General features: G+C 38.3%; 1 protein-coding gene across 16 annotated transcripts in view; it reads left to right on the forward strand.

Moving 5' to 3' along the window:
* Positions 1-21969, forward strand: part of LOC121288721 (eukaryotic translation initiation factor 4 gamma 3-like) — a 331740-nt gene extending 309771 nt beyond the window's left edge. For all 16 annotated transcript variants that reach the window (XM_041207482.1, XM_041207477.1, XM_041207478.1 and 13 more), the window contains 10 exons: positions 4390-4586; positions 6693-6808; positions 9390-9562; positions 10863-10988; positions 12737-12818; positions 12963-13061; positions 16509-16655; positions 18072-18153; positions 20240-20386; positions 21504-21969. In XM_041207482.1, coding sequence (XP_041063416.1) covers positions 4390-4586; positions 6693-6808; positions 9390-9562; positions 10863-10988; positions 12737-12818; positions 12963-13061; positions 16509-16655; positions 18072-18153; positions 20240-20386; positions 21504-21685 — 1351 coding nt within the window. In that variant the 3' untranslated portion in view covers positions 21686-21969. The remainder of the gene's footprint in view (positions 1-4389; positions 4587-6692; positions 6809-9389; positions 9563-10862; positions 10989-12736; positions 12819-12962; positions 13062-16508; positions 16656-18071; positions 18154-20239; positions 20387-21503) is intronic.
* Positions 21970-22223: the final 254 nt, after the last annotated feature.

Genomic DNA, 22223 nt, shown 5'->3' on the forward strand with positions numbered 1-22223 from the left:
ATTTAACAGGTTGAGAAAAAATAATAAAGAACAGCAGCTGCTTTTTTACATTGCTCCCAACAAAATCATCTCCTCACTGATATCAAGTGTCAGATGCTCAAATATGCTACTTTACTTCCACCAAGTAAACACTTCAGCAATATCTAGCTCAAATATGCTATTAACTGGTCATACAGTCACCTGGCTGGCTCTTGCAGTTGTAGATTCTTCTCTCAATGATCAGTCGGGCTCTCGTTCCCTCTCTTGCCTGCGCCCCCGGCCCACCCTTCCCCTGCTCTCACTCTCACCTCCTCTCGCCCCATCTCCCTCGCCCGCTCTCACCCTCGCCCTTTCTCTCTCTCTCAGACCTCTATTTGGCAACTACTGGGGGCAGGGGAGGGGGTTGTCCTTCAACTGGATTACAGTTCTCCGATGTGTTTAATCTTTTATACTTTTTTTCTGGGGATGTAGTTTGTTTACTGTATTCACAAGTCACACCATCCTGTGAAGTTTTTTTTAAAGACACAATACCGAATTGTATTCTGTAGTCTTTGTTTGAACCATGATTTGCACCATCCAGAAAGTTGTCCACCTTCATTTTGTTTTGGTTTTTCAGCTTGGTAAGTTCAGATTTAATTTTAAAAGACTCATAAACAAGCATCTCCTTAATCAGCACTTTACTGCTTTCCCAAGGCTGATTGAATGTCAAACTTAAAAATGTATGGTCAAATCTTCTGGTCTGCAGATCATTAGTGACCAGACATGCCCCCAAAATGTACTTTGGGACTGTGAAGAAGTGCCAACACAGTGACCCATGGGAATTGCCTGGGAAGTTTGAACTTCAGATGGACAGTTCCCTGGGACCCTCCGAATAAGTCTCCAATGTGTTAGAGTCAGAGACTTCAGACAGCTCCGACACTTACATGGATAGTTACCCAGGAAATATGAGACAGATAAATCTTAGTCTTAACTCCTGGGTAACGACATAACTGGCATACTTGACTTGTCCCCTCAACCCTCTTCAACTGTGCCCTTGATTTCTGGTCATCCCATGAACCCCGATTACCCCACTAACCCCCCGGCCAGACCTGACAACCTTCCTGACTGCCCCCTGACCCACCTACCCACTCATGCACCCTAGCCACCTCACCCAGCTCCCACCCTATCCACTCAACTGACTCGCCTCACCTCGCCTGCCTACGAGCCTCACCTCATCCACCTAACACCCTCACCTCGCCTGCCTACGAGCCTCACCTCGTCCACCTAACACCCTCACCTCGCCCGCTTACCCCCCTCACCCCACCCGCCTACCCCCTCACCTCGCCTGCCTATCCCCCTCACCTCACCTTGTCAAAAGATATTTTTCTTTATTACGAAACTCTTGCTACAAATCTACAGGACTTTGGTGAGAACACACCTGGAATACCGTGTGCAGTTTTGGTTTCCATGTTTAAGGAAAGATGCACTTGAATTGAAGGCAGTTGGTTTACTAACTTGGTTCTTGGGGTAGGGTTGTCCTGTGGTGAGACTGAGTAAACTGACTCCACTACTGTGGAGTTTAGAAGAATAAGAGGTGATCTTATTGAAACATACAAGATTCTGAAGGGATTTGATAGGGTAGACACTGAGAGATTATTTCCCCAGGTTGGGGAATCTAGGACACAGGTACAGAGCCACACATTCTCAAATGGGATCTTCAGCAACTGAAACACAACAGAGTCTCAGGTTAAGGGGCTGAACATTTAGAACTTAGACGAGAAGAAATTTCTTCACTCAAAAGGTTGTGAACGTTTAGAATTCTCTGCCCCAGAGGGTTGCGAATGCTCCATCGTTAACTATATTATGACCGAGATCCACAGATTTTTGGTGTCTTGGGGAGCCGAGGGATATGGAAAGTAAGCGAGAAAATGGAGTTGAAGCCAAAGATAAGCCATGATCGTATTGAAAGCCAGAGCAGGCTCGACAAGCTGTATGGTCTACTGCTGCTCCTATTTCTTATGTTCTTGCACCAAATACCATTCCTGGGGAAAACAATCTCATTCTAGGTTCTCAATCAATGCAGCTCTTGTGTTGTCTGCTGGAAAGTGTGCTATGTCACCCAAATCAATGTGCACGCTTGTTTTTCCCCATTACCACAGGATAGAGCCTTATCTATGGGCGGTGCCACCTTTCTTCACACAAAGGTAATGACTCTAGCTGAGATTAGTATCTTGGGCATGGATTACAAATAGTAACAGGCTAGTTAACATTCTGTAATACAGCAACATGCTGAATTGTTCTCACCTGCCACTATTTCCAAGTGTGCTAAGCCATTCTCTGCAATCTTTGTCTCAAGCATTCTATTTACCATTGAATTTTATTAAAGCTGAATTGTTTTTAACCGGACCCAAATAAAAGTTGTGTTTCAGTTGCTGAAGATCCCATTTGAGAATGTGAGAGAGAGTTTTGTTTGTGGTGCAGTTTTGATTGTTAAGTTGGATTGACTCAAATGCTGTATAGCACACATGTATCTGTTCATTTATTTTTAGTGGCAAATGTGAAATATTTAATAGAAATTCATCAAAAGAGCCATGCATAATGTGTTGGCAACATAATTTTTAAATTTTAGCAGGTTGCTTTCTCTTTTTACAGTATGTTAGGAATATGTTGGAATAAGGATCAACTGAGAGTGAAAATACTTAAATGGGATGGTGGGGGAGCCAGCTTCAGTGAATTGAGAGGCAGTATAAACTGAAGGGTACAAATGTAAAGGGGATCCAGGAACAGAGATACCTTGGTGTGCATGTGCACAAATTGTTGAAGGAGGCAGGACAGGCTGAGAAAGTTGGTAAAAATGCATATGGAATCCTGGGCTTTATAAATCAAGGCATAGAGAACAGAAGCAGGGAAGTTATGATAAACCTTTATCAAACACTGGCTCAGCCTCAGCTGGAACATTGTATCCAATTCTGGGCACTGCACTTTAAAAGGGATGTGAAGGCATTAAATAGGGTACAAAAAGGATTTACGAGAATGGTTCCAGAGATTTGGGACTTCAATTATGTAAATAGATTGGAGAAGCTGTTCTCCTCAGAGAACAGAGATTGAGAGGAGATTTGATAGAGGTGTTCACAACCAACAGAGTCTAGTCAGAGTAGATAAAGAGAAATTGTTCCCATTGGTGAAAAGGTCGAGAACCAAAGGACAGCAATTTAAGGTGATTGGCAAAGAACGAACCGTGATATGAGGAAAAGCTTTTTTAGACAACGAATAGTTAGGATCTGGAATGTGTTGTCTCAGAATGTTGTGGAGGCAGATTCAATCATGGATTTCTAAAGGGAATTGGCTAAGTACCTGAAGAGAAAGAGTTGGCAGGGCTACAGGAAAAGGGCAAGGTAGTGGGATGAACTCTTTGAGTGCTGGCACAGAACTCAGTGGGCTGAATTGTCTCCTTTTGTACTGTAATCATTCTGTGTAGTATTCAACCGGTAGCAGCAGCTTGAGTGCAATGCTATAACTTGTTAGGTGCGTCAGATTAATTGTGATATGTTATTACAATAATCCTGTTTAGCCCAATTAAATCCCCAAGATGTCTAATATTGCGTATAGTGCACTGATGAAGCCTGAAGACAGTCCTACCTGCTACTTAATAAAAATCGATGCACCTTGAAGTTGACCAATAACAAATAAAATGCACAACAGAATTTATCAGACTTATTCCCTGATAGTGTATGTGACTAGGGTTGATAATTGTTGGGTTGTAAAACTCCTTGCAGGAGCAACGAATCCCTGATGTCAGTGACTCCAATGACTTCAGATGGATTCCCATCTTAAACTGATATTAGATTTTTACTTTCAGAATTTCACCTAAATCTAAAAGATCGCTACTCATTTATAGAAATAACAAAACTCTGGATGTTGAAGGATAACCCTGGTCGGATTAGTATTCAGGAGGATGAGGACAAACAAACTGAAGGGCCTTTCTCATGTAATCCTTTCTTATTAAGTTACATGGTATTTACAGCACTGAAAACAGGCCAATTGGCTCAAAAGCCTGAGCTATTGTTTATGGTTCACACAAGCAGCCCCCCCCCCCCCCCCCCCCCCCCCCCACCCCCCCCACCCCCGCCACCACCTCCATCCCCAACTTTTTTTCATCTAACTCTATCAACATATTCTTCTATTCCTTTGACCCTCATGGAAAACTAATTTCCAGTTAAATGCAACTATGCTAATTGTCTCAACTATTCCTTGTGATAGTCAGTTCCACATTTCAGCGATTTCTGGGTAAAGACCTGGGGTTTATGAATGCATATTACTTTATACTGTTCTTTTTCCTTTCTATCAAATAATCATCTGCTAGTAGTTAATGTGTAACTTTATAATACAAAGATTGTTATCTTTTTCTTTTCCTCCCCGCCACCCAAATAGTCGAAGCAGTACTGGAAGGGAGAAGAATGATAAGCCAGCTCGACCGGCAATCACACGGGTGAGCAGTAACAAAGAGCTGTTTGATGATCGAGCACGAGAAGAGGAGAGGAGAGAAGTCCTTGAAATTGTACAGCAAACCACAAGTACCTCCGAGGAGAAGAGCATGGAGGGAGACAGGAACCGGACTAAGGAAAATGGTAATTTGCAATTCCAGCATCTTGCAGGTGCACTGGCTGTTCAGATTGTAGTCAACATGAGACAAGGTTTTGAACGAAGAATGCCACTTGGATCTTATTTTCTTCATTCATTAGAAAATCAGTGGCATAATTAAAAATCAAAGCAGAACTTTCTGAACAGTTAATTTTTTGCAATATCTCACATCCAGGCCTACAGTGCTTTACCCGCAAGTCACAAAGTATTCATCGCATTTGGTCATCCTGGTGAGAGAAAAAATTAACTGAACTGCCTCAAATAACTTGTGTCAAAACAAGATATTTCTAAACGTATTATTTGATATATAGACTTTGTGTCCTTCTCCCTAATACTCCCTATATTTGCAAACATGAAGCTAAGCGAGTATCCAGGTTGTGGGTCTTTGCCAATGCCACTCTAAGCCTGCTGACAGGAGGTGAGTCGAGAATAATGCAATAAACACGAACAATGGCACTTGGGGACTTCAGCAACTGCCCTAGAATTTATGTATGTTTTAAATATGTCTCTGTTTTGAAACATCTGATTGATCTGTGATTGTTCAGAAGCAGTTTATTGGTGGGCCTGTTCATCAATAAGATAGGATATGTGACAGACCTCATTCAGAGTTAATCATATGCAAGTTTCAGTATTTGTTGGTAGCCACCCAGAGTTGCAGTCTGGGCTCCACACTGCTCCAGACTTAGCTGAGTTCATTTCGGTCTTGTCACTCCCAAGTCTCACCTTCTAGTGTTAGTTGTTTACGGAAGTTTTCTAATTAAGGCTACACTGCAGCCAGTCAGCAGCTCCCCTTCCCATCCTCTGATCCATGCATACTTCATCCATGTATGCTGCTATCTTTACTCCATCTCAGTCTTCCAATTTCTTCCAGTTGTATGTTACCCAGGATTTCAGCATCCCACTGCTGGTTCCACTGCAACAGTGACGGAGAGCAAACTGCCTTGGGTAGAACTATATATCTCTCTTCCCAACCCCACTGAGTTTATGTTTCCAGCCTTTGCATGTTGCCTGGGTTCCCAAACAGCCCCTCTAGCTATCTCTGACATGGTATGTTATGGCTGCCACTTGCTACATATGTCATGAGAAGAGAAATGTGGAAACAATGTGAAAAGATATGAGCAGCAGAGAAAGACAAAGTGAAAGCCCCAAAGAAGAGAGTGATACTTTTTTATATTTGTCCATCCATTAAAAAAAATTACTGGAAATAAACTAGCCTATTCTTTAATAGAACACCCCAGTGGCACAGCTGGTGAAGGCCAAGTCATTGAGAAATGCAGACCAGATAGTCTCAAGTCCATTTTGTGCTGATTTAGTTAATCTTTGGTAAGTTAACCGTAAGGTGATAAGATTGGGCTATATGCATGAGGGCAAGGGAGGGAAAAATCAGCCATGGACCCTGCACGCTATCTAGTGGTGCCTTGCTGGAAGTAAAGCTTGTGGCTGTCAGATAGGTCCAGTTTGGGTCTGGCAGTGGCCTTATTCTTTGCTGGTTGCCAGCAGTCGAAATAGAGGATGTATTCATCAGCCTTTAATTCCAAAAGTTTGTAAACATCAATAACAGATGTATATTTGCACAATAAAATCTTTCTTTACAGGCAATTCGTGTCCAGGGTACTCTATCCTCTTGTATTGGGCCGGGGGTTGTCTGGTGCAGTATTTGAATACATGATGGAGAAAACTGAGGCGCTGAGGCCAGCATTGAGCTGGATCATATGGTCTGATGAATTTGCTGTGGCAAGCTACTGATGCCATAAAGTGTAATCACTACAGGAAACTGGCAATGTCTCAGGGGCATAGAAACCAATGTACAGACTTGTTATTATCTTTGTTGCAGGAACACTATTACTTATTTTAAATTCTAGGTTTTTGCCTCAATTCTGTGATCCAACCACCTGGGTAAGAATTTGAGAAATTGTATCTCGTCTACAGCATTTAGAAAGAAAAATGGAGACACTATAACTTGATATAATAACAGTAGCTGATCTGTTGCTTTCCTTACTTTTTAGAGAAACCTATCAATTCATTAGGCTCTGACAGTATATAAAAGGCCAGTGCACTGATAGAAACCTTTTAAAATCTGTTTTCTTTTACAGTGAAGCCTGAAGTCTTTCCTGCTGATGCTTCCCCCAGACCTAATCTGTCTGAAGAGGAGATGGCAAAAAAATCAAAATCCATTATTGATGAGTTTTTGCACATTAATGATTATAAGGTGAATATTTTCAGGATTTGAATCACTAAATTCACAACTAACTATTTAATCTACAATATTTACATCGTTACTGACTAACATTGTCCCATGGTTTCTGAATTGTATTGTTCAGTACATTTTAATGGTTAACTATGGAGATTTAGGAACATAGGAGCAGGCCATGCAGTCCATCAGGCTTGCTCCACCATTCAATAGGATTGTGGCTGATATTCCACTTCAGTACCTTTTTCTCATACTATCCCCATATGCCTTAATGTCATTAGTATTTAGAAATCTGAGAATCTGTGCTTTAAATATATTCAATGACTGAGCTTCCATAGCCCTCTGGGGTAGAGAATTCCAAAGATTCATAGCCCACTGAGTAAAAAAAAAATCCTCATCTTGGCCCTAGGTGACTTTGTTCTTATTGTGAACTTGTGTCCCCTGGTTCTAGATGACTCGGGAAACATCTTACCTGCATCTACCCTGTCTACCCCTTTAAGTATTTTGTAGGTTTCAATGAGATCACCTCTTGTTCTTTGAAACTCTAGAGAATACAGGCAGTCTGTGTTCTGGAGAACTGGAACCTCCCAGTATGAATATTGTCGGACAATTCTGTTTGTCTTTTACTCAACACACTATCGGAAAATGATTGACAGGCTGGCTTTCTTCTCTCCTGATAAAAGGTGGCTAAGGGGTGACCTAATAGAAATTATTAAAATTTTGAAAAGTTTTGATAGAATAGACACAAGGGAATGTTTCCAGGCGTGGGAAGAGAAAATCAGTGTAATGTACTCACCAATAAATCATACAGGAAAATTAGAAAGAGAACTTTACCAGATAGTGGTGAGAATGTAGAACTTGCTACTTCAGGGAGCAGTTGAGGGGAATATTATAGATGCATTTGAGGAGAAGTTAGATAAGTATACGAGAGAGAAGAGAATAGAGGGTTATTCTCTATTCTCAAGGAATAGAGGAAAGGTGGGAGGACAAGGGCAGCAGACAGATGGGAACACCACCACCTGGAAGTTCCCCTCCAAGCCACTCGCCATCCTGACTTGGAAATATATCGCCTTTCCTTCATTGTTGCTGGGTCAAAATCCTAGACTCATTCCTTACAGCACTGTGGGTGTATCTACACCACATGGACTCCAGTTGTTCAAGAAGGCAGCTCACCGCCACCTTCTCAAGGGCAGTTAGGGATGGGCAATAAATGCTGACCTAGCCAGCAATGCCCACATCCCATAAATGAATAAACAAAAAGGAGACTCAAGCGGAGCATAAACAGTGGCATGGACTGGTTGGGCTGAATTAGTTGTTTCTGTGTTGTGTATGTTAATAGTATGTCAATTATCTTGTTAGGATGCACAGGTGAAGAACATTGTTTATTTGAGCACATATAAGTAGGGGATAGCTGGGACACTGGGTGTGTGGGAGGAGAGCTGTGTGACTGAACAAAGTCAATGAACTCTCTTGATAAAGAAAAGTTCTGTGTTTTGGTTTCAACTTCGCCGATCAGCTTGGATCTTATTAACATCGTATTCTATGTAATCCTATGTGACTCTAACGCTTGCCTGTTTACTCAAATTTAGAAACAGGATTAATATTTTAGATCTTTTGTCAATTCTTTAAACCTGAATACTGAATTTTTTTGGCAAAGTACATGAAAATATGTATATTATATACAAAATTCTAAATCCATGTTTTTGAACCCAGTATTTTTGTGTGTTGTTAATCCCAAAATGCTGTCAAACGTCTCCAAAGTTGTTGCACTTCAGTTAGAAACCTGCTATTTGAGGCTTTTCCTCACACCTCTGGCCTTAGTTTCAGCTTGCTGCATGTTTTGAGATTTTTGCTCACTTTGCAAAGTAGTGAGGTGACTAGTGTCCACATTTGCTTGTGGTCACTGGGCACCTTCGACCTGGTGACGGTTTTCCCTGAACTCATGATGCAAGACATAAAAGGTCATATATGGATAGGGATTAAAGGAGAGGAAGAGTTTTTAAATTCCTATGATAGATTGTGAAGAATTGGGGATTGATGTTTGTCTTAAAACTCCGACAAATATCCCTCCTGATAGTAGTAAAACTTTTGCTGTATTTGCTTATCTAGTTCATCTCCAGTCACATTATTAGCTCATGCTTAGTCTTTGGCTGGTTCTAATCCAAATTCTCATCTTTCATGCTTTGAAATACCTGTACATCCTTCAGTTTTTTCAGCAGATTGAATTGGGAATTTGAAGTCAAATTCCTCTGCACTCCTCACCCCCAGCCCAGTTCCTTGTTAAATTTAACTTCACATTTTAATGCCCACTATTCTGAAAGCAATGTTGGAGTCAGAAACCAGAAAGAGAGAGAGGGAAGAAAAGAAGCACTTGTGAAAACATAATTTATTGCATGTAAACATTAAGATGGGGAAGCAACAAGCGTTCACATTTTGAGAGTTGTGCTTAATGTTACTCTTTATGCAGCAAAATACCATTAATTTTGTTCAAAAACATTTAATTTGTGATTCTAAGGAAAGTGTTGGCAATGGGTAAAACTGAAGAAGGTGTAGATATGGTTGGGAATAAAGTTTGACTAAAATTGTTTTCTGTTTCCAGGAAGCACTCCAGTGCGTGGATGAATTGAATTCGCTGAGCCTGCTCCATGTCTTTGTGAGAGTTGGTGTGGAGTCAACGTTGGAGAGAAGTCAAATAACGAGAGAACACATGGGGCAGCTTTTCTTCCAGCTGATTCAATCGGAAAAACTACCCAAGGATGAATTTTTCAAAGGGTGTGTGATACACGATGAAGAAAAATAATATGCAATGAAATCTTGCACTTTAATACTTGGATGAGTGAAACTTTAGAAAGGGAGTGAAATCTATTGATTCTGTGCAAAAACAAGCAATCGATTATATCATGTCACATTTGTAGAATGCCCTCCACATTAAGATGTCAGGAAGCATTTATACAGCTGATTCCATTTTGAGGTGCAGTGACTGTTCCATCAACAAATATGGCAGACATTCTATGCCTGCAGTGCCACGTGGAATTGACCAGGTATTCTGTTGGGAATGTTAGCTTAGACATCAAGAGAAATCCACCATCATATTTATTTAGTACCAATCAGAGACCTCAATTTACCTGGATTCCTTGCAGTATCCAAGTACTGAGTAAAGCTCTGTTATCATAGGATCAGGAATTGAACTGGATTTTAAGTTGTTCTTTGCAGCCAGTTGGATAATAACTGTAAGGGTGAACAGGAATTAGGATTTAACAAACTAAGAAGTTAATTACGCCTCTAGTCACTGTCTCCTATTATACAAACTGCAAAGTATTGCTCTTTATATCACCACAGTACTTCTAAAGATTTTTTTTAGTAAACTACTAAATTTATTTTTAGGCTTGAAATTTAATTAACAGTGCTATCAGAAACTAATTCCACTCAGTTTCAGTATAATTGGTGTTTAGGACTCCAGTTCTCAAATGGATAATATCAGAGTAGTTGGTGAAAACCAGTGCTCAGAATGCATTGTAACTCTTTCGAGTACAAACATGTTTCCATCTGTTCCTATTCAGATGAAGTTACATTGTTTCATAGTTTGCCATTGTGAGATTTGAACTCTTGATCTTGGGGTTACAAGCCCAGTACCATAACCACTTGGCTATTTAGGCCAAGCAAAAGAATGTATTGTACTTCAATAAACCAAGGACTGAACATAAATGTTTCACTGCAATAATACCCAAAATGGCAGTTCCAGTGCTGTACCTAACACTGAGTACTCAATATATATGCAGGCTGAACTTACTATACATCATATATGTTTGACCGTTCATCTTTTACCTGGCTCTGAGGGACCATTCATGGACCAGACTGGGCCATTATTTTGGCGCAGGAGTTGGGAGGAGGAGGATGAGGAAACTGCTTTCATGCTGAAGCATTTTGTTGTTTTGATTTCTTTGCTATCAATGTGTCAGTGTATGGATTGTATATTATAAAATGCTGGGTGCTTTTTCTTACAAACATGGATGTGTTTATTCTGATGTCAGCTGAAAAATTGAACTCGAGTATTTTTTCTGTTTCTTCTCAGGTTTTTAGAACTCTTGGAATTGGCAGAGGATATGGCCATTGATATACCACATATATGGCTATACCTGGGTGAACTTGTGACACCCATGTTACAAGAAGCAGGAATCTCTATGAGAGAATTATTTACGTAAGAAAGTTTAAGAAAATCAAGTAGTCCATTGCACATTAATACGTTTTGTTATAATAGTTAGTGTTAGATGTTAAAGAGATTTAATTTCTGATCCCATTTGGCTGCTTTACTGACATTTTATTTTTGACAGCTATGGGTTATATTCTGTAGGTGTTAAGGTGATCCTTTTAGGAAAAAACATCTGGTTCAGTTCAAATCTTTAAAGTTATTTCTTTGTGAAGGGATCTAAAAGTAAAACTGGTACATTAATTGTTTTGCTACTGATTGAATTTTAACATTCGCTATAAACTTCAGTTTGCAAACCTTTTTGAGTCAGCAAAACAGAAAGCAGCATCTTGACTTGAAAGGGGAAACAAAGTTGTGTTTATTTAAGATCTTGAAATGCAAGAACAAAAGAAAGCTACCCTGGCCCTCCTTGAGGATCTGTCCTACACTCTCATTCCTACCAAAACCCATATCTTATACTTTGCTGAAGTAGGAACAGATCCAGGTCCTGCACTTCATCAGAGTTGATACTTAAAGAACCAGGTTTCTTCCATAGATCCCTGGATTTCTTAGCTTATAACAATGTCTTGTGGTTTACATTAAAAAAAACCTCCATGCAACTATTTTGAGAACTTGAATCATTTCCCATTATATTTTCCTTTAATGCATATTGATTTGGTTCTTTGCAGCATTTTTATGGTGTTTTACATTGCTGAGCTATGTTGCCATTCCTTGAATCCTTTTCATTACCTCCACGTCTTAAATCACTACACCAGGACCACTTTTGTGGTTTCACTAGTGCTTTATTATATGTCAGTAATATTTGTTTGAGCTAGTATTTTCGGATCTCATTATACATCTGAACATTTTATTTGCCTTTGCAGCTATTGCCACACATTGTGAATCCATATATATCTATTATATATTAAATTTGGTATTTAATTGTAAACTCAGAAACACTTGCAGTACTTGGTTCACCGATGAGTGATATTAAAACAATCACATTTATTTGTCACAGTCTGCCTCACACTTAGTAGTTGTTGTTTTATCGAGATAATATATTGGGATTGTGCAGTCTGGCCATTGGGAATTGTCACAACCTGTGCACACACAGTAGCTGTTATTTTAGTGAGAGTATGTCGGTGTGTGATCTGGCCATTCAGATCCTATGAATTGCTCAAAATGCTTTCTAAGATGTTTTGGTTCAACAACAACATTTTCTAATGTCAAGAACAAGGGTTTAAACAAAATTGAAAAATTAAAAATTTCACAATAACATGATTAAACCTGAATTGTATTTTGCATCTTTCAAAATACCTTTATTAAAGTTTTTACTTGAAGATGTCAGCCTTTTCCAAAATTCTGGGCTTGGATTCAATGTTTTTGTGAAGAGCTGTACTCACATGTATTTGGGTTGTGCCGACTGGCTATTTGATGCATTCCTCGATGCTCATTACTAGTCAGCCAGCACTACTGATGGAACATTCCTGAGTTTATGCTCAAAACTTCTTCAAAATTATTTGAAGAAAAGCAATATTTCAACATTCTGTATCAGACCAAAGCATCTATACAAGTTGCATCAGTGAAACTTCATACTCTGCATGATAAACTCTTAGCATTGCAGCAACAACCATGCCCATTGTACAGTTATTTCTGAATGATGATTCATGCTATGTCTCAGTTCTTCTCTATCCTAAGAATCAACCAGGATCAATCTTTCAAGATGATGGACAGTAAATATTTTTCTCATTCTCTTACAGAGAACTTAGTAAACCTTTACTTCCTGTGGAGAGAGCAGGAGTTCTGCTTGCAGAAATTTTGCACCTTCTATGCAAACAAATGGTGAGTAGAAAAGGAGCACTCCACAGTAGATTTTTGGTATCACACACCATCACAAACAGAGGAACAACACGGTCCTTTTGTTCTTCCAAATTAACATTATTCAAACTGAATCTGGTGTGAACGTTTGCCTTTTATTTTTAACAGAGCCATAAGAAAGTCGGGGCCTTATGGAAAGAGGCTGGCCTAAATTGGAAGGATTTCCTAACTGAAGGAGAGGATGTCCAGCAGTTCATTAATGATAAGGTGAGTCTGTCTTTGCGTTCAAGGCTCAACTTATTCAGTTTTTTATGAAGTGAGCTAGTTTTACTGCAACCACTTGTCTTAATCATCGTTAGTTTCCTGATTCCATCTGCCAGACAGGAAGCTGACTTTAACATAAGTTAACATTTGGACTCATCCAGAATTGAGAATGAGCTGCAGTACACACAAACACTTTTAAATCTTTAAAACCCAGAATGAATGCTATCCCTCAACTTAAATGCCTCTTCACCATTTTGCTTGTATAAGAGAGTGCAATTCTGCTGTCTGTCAGAATCTTTTCAAAGTTCACTTTTTATCAACAAGTTTTGCTGGTAGAAACAGATCAAATTTGCCAAGTTGTGTGGGATGTGAAAATGTTTATGTGCAACACAAATGACACTAAATATTTCATTGCTTGTTAATTTAACCAAGCAAGCAGGTCCTGTCACAAAAATTTGGCACTCTTGAGGTTAGGCACATAATGGTTAGAGTTTCTTCATTAATGTCCTTAGGCATTCCATGTGTTTAGAATGCTGTGAATCTCTAGTGTCCAACATGGCTAGGACCATGGTGGAAGAGGGGAGTTCAAAAGTTCCTTTGCAAGCCAAGGCTACTTCTAATGCATAAGCAAAATACATTGGAATGCTGGAAATCTGAAATAAAAACAGAAAATGCTGGAAATACTTGACTTTCATCAGTCCTAGACCAGTCTTTGACCTGAAATGTTATCTTTGTTCCTGCCAGCATAGATGCTGCCTGACCTGCTGAGTGTTGCCAACGTTTTCTGTTGTTACTTGTAATACATGTTTGCTGAAGATTCTGAAGCCCTAATGGCCTCCAGCATTCCTTTCTCATCTAGCCAGATGCACTGGAAGCAGTGCAACTGCCTGCCAAAGTTATTTAAATTAGCCTGAACCTAGCATTGCCAGTGGTCCAGGTCATTGACAGTAAGAAAATAATATTTTAGATATTTTAGATAAGATTGAATTAGCACAGAAATGTATTTAAACATTCTTGATGTGTACGTCTAACAAGTTTTATAAGGTTTTATGCAGCTTATATAATGGACCATATTATTTTTAATCTGCAGAACGCCAGTTCTAACCATTTTATTGAAAATAATATGCTGATGAAACCGTCTGTGTATTAGGACTAGTTTAAGTACTGTAGCTACCAACAAATATAACATTTTGCAGCTTCTAGGTTTAGGAAATGGAACTGGATACCTTACTACACGTTTCAGTATCAGTCTGTAAATCGTTGTGGAAGGAGGAGGCTTGTAATTTGAAATGTATTATATGTTTGCTCAATCAAGAACTCACCTTTAGTTGAGCGTGTGCTATACACTTCCAGAAATGCCACCTCTCTCTTCCAGTAAGATGTTGCAATCTTCCCATGGTCCTGGATGTTTGAAACAGTATTGATTGCAGAAGATAAGTCACTACTGTGGACAAGTTCTTCTGTGGTCTATCTTTTTAAATGGAAATTGAGAGAAAATGCATAGCAAATGTAATCTTTATTTCTCTCACAGACAAAGCAAGTGAACAAAGGATGTCTGCAGATTATTCAATCCATCACTCGGTATAATTTCAAAATCAGTAACCTCGTTCGGTGGTTTTATGCATAAAAGCGCAACCCAGTGTTTTCTGTTCACTAACCCTCAAAGCATCCAACGCCTATTTCCTTCTGCTGGGGGAATCATTAACTGAGTAGTCACACCCAGACCCTTATAATGCCTGTAAAATTACAGTTTGGCTGACACTTTTTTAAAATAAAAGGCTATCAAGGAGAAGGTAATAATCTGAGCTGGCTCATCTCCTTCAGGGAGAGACTGGATCAGACTCTCTAGACCCAGTTAATTGTCCTTGGATTCTGACTCTCTCTACCTGAGCTTGAAGGGGGCTAATCAGGAGCTATGTCTGATCTGGTATAGTCTCAAAAAGGGGCAAGGATTGAAATAGACCACAAGGGCTGCTGACAAGCATCTGTAAAACTAAATCTCAGTAGAATCAACTCTTTCAGGAGAGAGAAACTTGGCAAGATAAAAATCTAGAAATGCAATGGAAGTACTTCAAATTAAATAGTTATTTCATTACCACAATGTTTCATTGCACTGTTTCTAAATTAATAGGTGGTCGAGTAATTAATTATTTTTACCAGACAAATGTTATGTGTATTCTGTTCTAGTGTTGTAGGATATAATGATTTTAGGGAGTGTTTGGCTCACTTCTGCATTAGTATCAAGGCTTTTCTGTAACTTTATAATCCCTTTAAAAAGTGCCAACAACTTTGTTTTGCTGGCAGTTTTTTCAGTGCTATTGCATTGCTCACAGGATTACACTAGGCTCCACTAAAAACAAGAACACATGTAAAAGTTTTCTGGTAATAACAATAAAAGTGGTCAGAAGAGTTGTGAATATGAGAATTAAAGTTTAATCATTGTCCTGTTCTCATATATTTCTGTAATTTCTGTTCTACATTATATTTCGAAAGGATGTTCACGAGGTTAATTCCTGGGACAAAAAAGTTGTCTTAAGAGGAAAGGTTTTTTAGAAGAACAAGGGGTGATTTTATTGAAACGTAAGATTCTAAGTGGGCTTGATAAGGTTGATACTGATAGGATGTTTCCTCTCATGGGGGAATCTAGAACTGGAGTGCATGGCTTCAGAATAGGGGCTTGCCCATTTAAGACTGAAATGGGAAGGAATTTTTTCTTTGGGAATCATGAATCTTTGGAATTCTCAATCCCAGAGAGCTGTGGAGACTGAATCATTGAATATATTCAAGGCTGTTAGACAGATTTTTAAACTGCCGGGGAGTCAAGAGTTATGGAGAACAGGCAGGAAAGTGGAGTTGAGGCAAAGGTCAGATCATGATGAATGGTAAAGCAGGTTCGAGGGGCCTTTTGGCCTGTTTTTATTTCTATTTATGTTAAATTTCAGAATACAGAATGGGTCATGACTTTTTTGTAAATATGGCAATCTCTAGAATGTCTATAGTGCTAGATTAGAAAGTGGTTAGTATCATTATCATCTATGTTTAACATCCTTAATCTAATTTTACCTCCATTTTATCTTTCCTGGTGTGACTCAATAACCTTGTCATGTTTCAAATAGTACAGTTCTAGAACCCCAGGTTTTCTCATTCAGCATTTTTTGAACTCGTTTGTTGAATCACCAACAGTCACAGCTGTACCACTGTGGCAATAAGATAGAGAGCTGTAGCTTTCACAATAGTTTGTATCTAAAATCTAGTTTTTAGTAAAAGTGAATCTCCAGACAGATGAAATCATTGGTAATTATTCTGAATTTCCAAGTGCAAATCGAACAGTGGAAATAGGTAGAGATTATACTTCAGAGAATAACCTGGTTTTGCATGATTTGTGATGTAAATATTGTCTGAGCTCTTTCACTAAAAATTGAGAATATTAATATTGTGATTCCTTTGCAGAAATTGGAGTTTACTGTATCAGATGTTTCTAGTCCTACTGAAGCACTTTCAAAAATGGAGCTATCCGCTGAAGAACTGAACAAGTGGCTAGAAAAACTTATAATTGAAGACAAGGCTAGCAATGAGCAAATCTTTGACTGGGTAGAAGTAGGTTGAATTCTTGGACTGTAAGATCCTTGGAATGTGGCATTCCATGCTAATTTCTTAAATTGATTGTCATGCTAGATTTACAAGAATAATTGCTGTCTGATAAGGCTATTAAAATAACTCACCATCACCCTGAGAAATTATGTACTTGTGTCTCATTACATTTTTTTTATCTGTAATTGTTATCATTGTAGGAGCAAAAGGGTAAATATATAAATACAGCAACCACTTGTGCATGCATCATATAACAAATGGAAGTTATCATTGGCATTCAAATGTGCATAATGATAGTAATTGTTTGTAGGAGGTTTGTATTACACGTGAAAATGCATAAACTTAAATAATAGCCAATCAAATGCCATCATCCAGTCAGGAATCTCCTCAATTTTTGAGTTTTCTTTAATGCAAGTGTTTGTGACTTACACTGTGATAATTTTGTTTCACAGCACCAGGTATGCTCCATTTAAGTTTTATTGGTTCTTAATATGTAGTAAAGGCAGCCAGTCTATACTGCATCAGACAGGCAGATTTTACATGTGTAGTTTTCTCAGTCCGATTCAGATTGTTAAACATTATGCTGGGTTTCCATTTGTGTCAGACACTTGGCTGACAAAGAATCAAGCACAAACATCTGAGACCTTAATAACTTGTAAGATGAATTTGGATATGAACTACTGAGGTGGTTTCCCTACCTCAAACAATAGATTAGTTGAAAAATTAACGTGGTGACAATTTTTGATTATTCCCCACTCGATTACAAATTTGTAAGGCAAGAACCTCGAGTAGCTAGACAAGAACAGCGTGCTGATTTCTACATATAAACCCAAAAAAGCGCAAACATATTTTGTAGTAAAAACTCTAAAATATATTTTCACTCATATTTCAGGCCTATTTCATGGTATTTTGACTTTTGTGTAATTTCCAACACAGCCTTTTTGACTTTTTATGTAATCAATACTCACATCTGTTGGCTGTTTTTAGTGAATCTAAGTGTTTATTCTGAGCTAGTTAAATGATTAAAGATGTCTTCTGTGACTCAGTGGTAGTATTTTCACCTCTGAGTCAGGAAATTGTGGATTCAAAATCCACTCCAGAGACTTTTTTAATACTGAAATTGTTCTGACTTCTCTAAGTATTACATTTGTGCCCATTCATCACCACATCATTGAACAATGGAAACTATCACTATTAATGTTCTATAACTGCTAGTATTAAAATTTTCCTCTTGTATAAAGAAAAATGAACCACCTTGAGTTGCTAAGTGTAACATTGCAAGCCAAGTGAACTGAATTCTGACAACCTTTAAAATGGAATTCCTTTACACCGTGGCTTTCTGTCCTTCCTTCTCAAGTGCTGTATTTTAAAGTTAGGTTCTTGATGTCTAATTCTAAAATGATTTCTGTTTTCTTCCTTTAGGCTAATTTAGATGAATCACAGATTGGTTCATCTACATTCCTTAGAGCTTTAATGACAACAGTATGTAGATCAGCCATAACAGGTAAAAAAAAAGAATTAGAAACCTCTTTATGATGCCTTTCTCTCCAATTTGCCATGTACTTTTTACCCTGTTTTTATTTGGTGATTTATATAACACTTGTTCATCTATGTTATAGGGCATGGGATATCATATGTGCAAATTTAATCTAAACCTTTAGAAATGGTTAGATGTCTTTATTAAACTTCAAGGGCTCTAACAATGTTTAAATTGTAATTTTGAAAATGTAAATATAAAACTCTCGGCTCCATGTTCATCATTAAATGACTGTTTAAATGCTGGTGAGCACTGATGCTGTTTGCCATAACAAGTGTGGAGCCATGCAAAGTTACACTTAAGACAGATAATAAGAGTGACCACTAACTTCATGGAGATTTGAATGAACAGGTTCTATAGATTTTTCCCTTGGTCGTGTAACTCAGTGGGCACAGAGTCCATGTTATAAGCTATCGTAGTCATAAATGCCTGATGCCTTTTAAAAAGTTGAACAGGATTTATACAGAGCCTGAGCAGTGTCTTGAACCAGCTCCTAAGATTTATTTTAACTCTCTGCAAGTGAACACAAATAAGAGAATGATCTTGGTGCTTCAGAGAAAAGATAGAGTTGCAAGTAGCAAATTATTAACTAGATGTAGCTAACATATTCCAGAAAAGATCTAGTCAATGGAAGTTGAGAGACTATTTATAGTGCTGGGGGATTGCAGGCCTCCATGATGGGCTTCTAATCTCACCAAAACCATCTTGTATAACTGTGCCAGTTCTCCAGTGCAAAAGGAATCGATGGGTGGTGAATCAGTGCATCTTTTAGCATTTAAAGAGGGTGGGTTAGCTATGGCCTAGGAACAAGTCACCTTTCCACTTATTTTGTGATTTGACATTGCCTAGCTGTGTAAGTGCTGATAATTAAATAGGATCTGGTGAGGAAGGGAACATCAGGACGTGTTTTTGCTTAGATGTTATGGGTCTGCTAATAGGACAATTACTAAATGGAATGGAAAACACACTGGAGCAACATATAAATTTTCAGTAAGTTTGAGCATAGTTTTTTTTTTAAATGCACAATATTAATCTATTCCTGGTTGGGTTTTAAGTGCCAATATCTATTAATTGGTATAAACCTTGCTAGTATTATTTGTACTAAACCTCCAGGTTATCAGATATGATGTATGAATAATCTTTGGGCCATTGCAGCCTATGTTATTTGGAGGAGGGGAGCCATATTGTCAATAATAATGGTACAATTCAGATCATCAAGCAAATAATGGCATAGAAGCTCCTTTCAGTCTTCAGGTTTGTAGAATAGTTTCTCTGTGTCACATCACATAAATTTGTTTTAAATGGATTATAAATGGTCTCTGGGCGAGGCAAAATGGGGGCAGGGTTGCTTGCATAGGGAACGAGAGTAGTAGCTTCCTTACATATAAAAGGATGAGGTTTTTCAGCTCCATATGCTTGCTTCATCATTCAGTTACATCATGGCTGATCTACATTGCTCCAAACCTCTTATTGCTTACCTAATAAAAAAATCTGAAAACATAAATCGACCCAGCAGTAAAGCCTTTTGGGGAGTCAATTCCAGATTTCCAATAGGCTTTACGTGAAAGCATCCTAATTAAACTCCTGAATAGCCTAGCTCTAAATGGCTTTTCCTTTGTTTTTAATTATTTTTTGATCTGGAGCAGAAAAGAAAATCAGGTCAGTTTTTCATTTCAAACAACCACACTATTTGTGTCCACCAGGGGACCTGCATTTGTGTTGTGTATTTGAACAAAGATTAAGTGGAGCCAAGGCAGTTTATGCTGCTGAATCTGAAACAGGGTTTGGGCCTTGCTGGATATCTTAAAAAAAATGTAAATTGTGGAAATAAAATAAAAACTTTGTGGAATTTACAGAAAGGAGTATTTATTTGGGCTTGCTGTAAAATTGCAATTTAAAAATGCCTATGGATATAGTAAATTTGAAGTGTGCTGTATACCCCGAGAAAGCTATTTTGCTTAAATCAAGTATTAACCTTCATCTAGGGCTAAGATATTTCTGATACTTGTCTGCACTTGTGTGTTCTTTTCCAACTTTGTGTTTTTACCTCTAGGAGAAGGAGTTCCAAGTCGAGTAGATGCAAACATTATACAGCAGAGATTGCGATTATTACTCAAGTACCTTAACTCTGACACTGAAAGAGAATTACAAGCACTTTATGCACTACAAGCATTAATAGTAAAACTTGATCAACCCCCTAGTAAGTATTGTATAAGCTTCTTTACTTTTGGTAAAATAAACTTCTGAGTTTTATAGAATATAGCCTCTCTCAGTCTCTTATCTATCTTTCATCCCCTTTGTCCTTTCCCTCCTACTGCCAACAACAGTAAATTATTGTAAATATTTTGCCTTAAAAATGTAAATACCTCTATAAAGGTGAAGATTAATGTTAACTGGCCTTTGAAGAATTCACATATCAGCCCTTGAATTTTCACTTTTTTAGAAAAGACCGTGGCCTAATTCTGTGCAAATGGTACTTCTAAAATATGTTTAATTGACATCAGCTTTGAATTTAGTGGTTTACATTAAGTACATCAAAGGAACTTCACTGGCTCAGTGAGTGGATGCAGTATTGTTTATGGCACTGAACCATGTGAACCAAGAGAATCCTTGCTGAGTTAGTTGATCTTAACCCAAGGTGGAGGTAACATGTTGCATTTGATTTCCAAATTCTTGGGTTAATGAGTGGGGTGGTGAGGGGAAATTAGCCACAATTCCCAATCTGATTGCTATGCTAGGACCTCTGCTAGAAAGTGTGGTTTCAGGTAAGGATTGAATTGGCTATAGCACGTTCAATATGTTGGATGATAAAAATTTTCTAGTTTATACAAAAATGAACTGTTTTGTGGTGTCTTGGATAGGAATAACAATGCAGAGACAGGCCACTCAGCCCAAGGAGTCCGTGCTAATATGCGTTCTCCACACCAGCAGTGGTCCTAATCGTATGTGCCCACCTTTCCGTATCTCTTTACCCTCCTCTTCTTCATTTCTGCCTTTCTAATTCATTAAAACTTGCCGTGGTCTCTGGTTCAATCACTAACTTCAGTTGTACATTCCACAGTCCTGCAATCATCTGCTTTTTATAAAAAAGCATTTCTCTTGGCCTCTGTATTAAACTTCTTATATTTAATCTTGTATCTATGTCCCCTTGTCCTACACTCCAGAACTCCTGTTTCTATCTGCTCTGTCTGTCCTTTCCTTTTATGACTTTAAACAACTCTTATAAAATTACCCCTTATGAATAGATAATTGTTTTTACCTTTTGTGTTATTAAGTACTAACAGTCTGTTCCTTCTCCATCTCTCCCCTCCAAACAGACTTGTTAAGAATGTTCTTTGACACTTTGTATGATGAGGATGTTATATCTGAAGATGCATTCTACAAATGGGAAAGTAGCAAAGACCCAGCAGAACAGAGCGGCAAAGGGGTAGCGCTAAAATCTGTCACGGCTTTTTTTACATGGCTAAGAGAAGCTGAGGAGGAGTCAGAAGATAACTAAAAAAAACAGAAAAAAAAGTCTTCGCCAATCAAAGTGCAAAAAGGCCAATCATCGCAACAAATATGCACGGATATACAGTCAGCGATCATGATGAAAATTATGGTACACGCACGTAAAGAAAAGCCGCGGTGATGTTAAAAGAACCATGGGTGGGAGCACTAAAAATGTATTATTTATAGAAAATATTTTTGTTTTAAATTTTAAGCTTTTTTGTTATTTTTAAAAGGACAAATGGTTCCATTTTTCTTGCAGCAAAAAAAAATAAAAAAAATTGAACACTTTAATTTATTTTTAGAACTGCAACGGTGATGTAATTTGAGTTTGCAGTTACTGTAAACAGAATGTAACATAGAGGAAAAGAGACCTAAACTCTTGCCCACAAGGCCACTTCAAACAAAAATAGGGCATCAAAATTTAGTATATGGGTGGGGGGTAACAATGATGGCTGAAAGTAGTAACATGTACCAGTAATTCTTCCTGCCTGCTTCAGCTTGCTCTAGAAATGTACATAACATTCAACTGGAAGATGATGCTCCCC

This window comes from Carcharodon carcharias, chromosome 15 (genome assembly GCF_017639515.1).
Source record: "Carcharodon carcharias isolate sCarCar2 chromosome 15, sCarCar2.pri, whole genome shotgun sequence".
In the NCBI taxonomy this organism is placed as follows: domain Eukaryota; kingdom Metazoa; phylum Chordata; class Chondrichthyes; order Lamniformes; family Lamnidae; genus Carcharodon; species Carcharodon carcharias.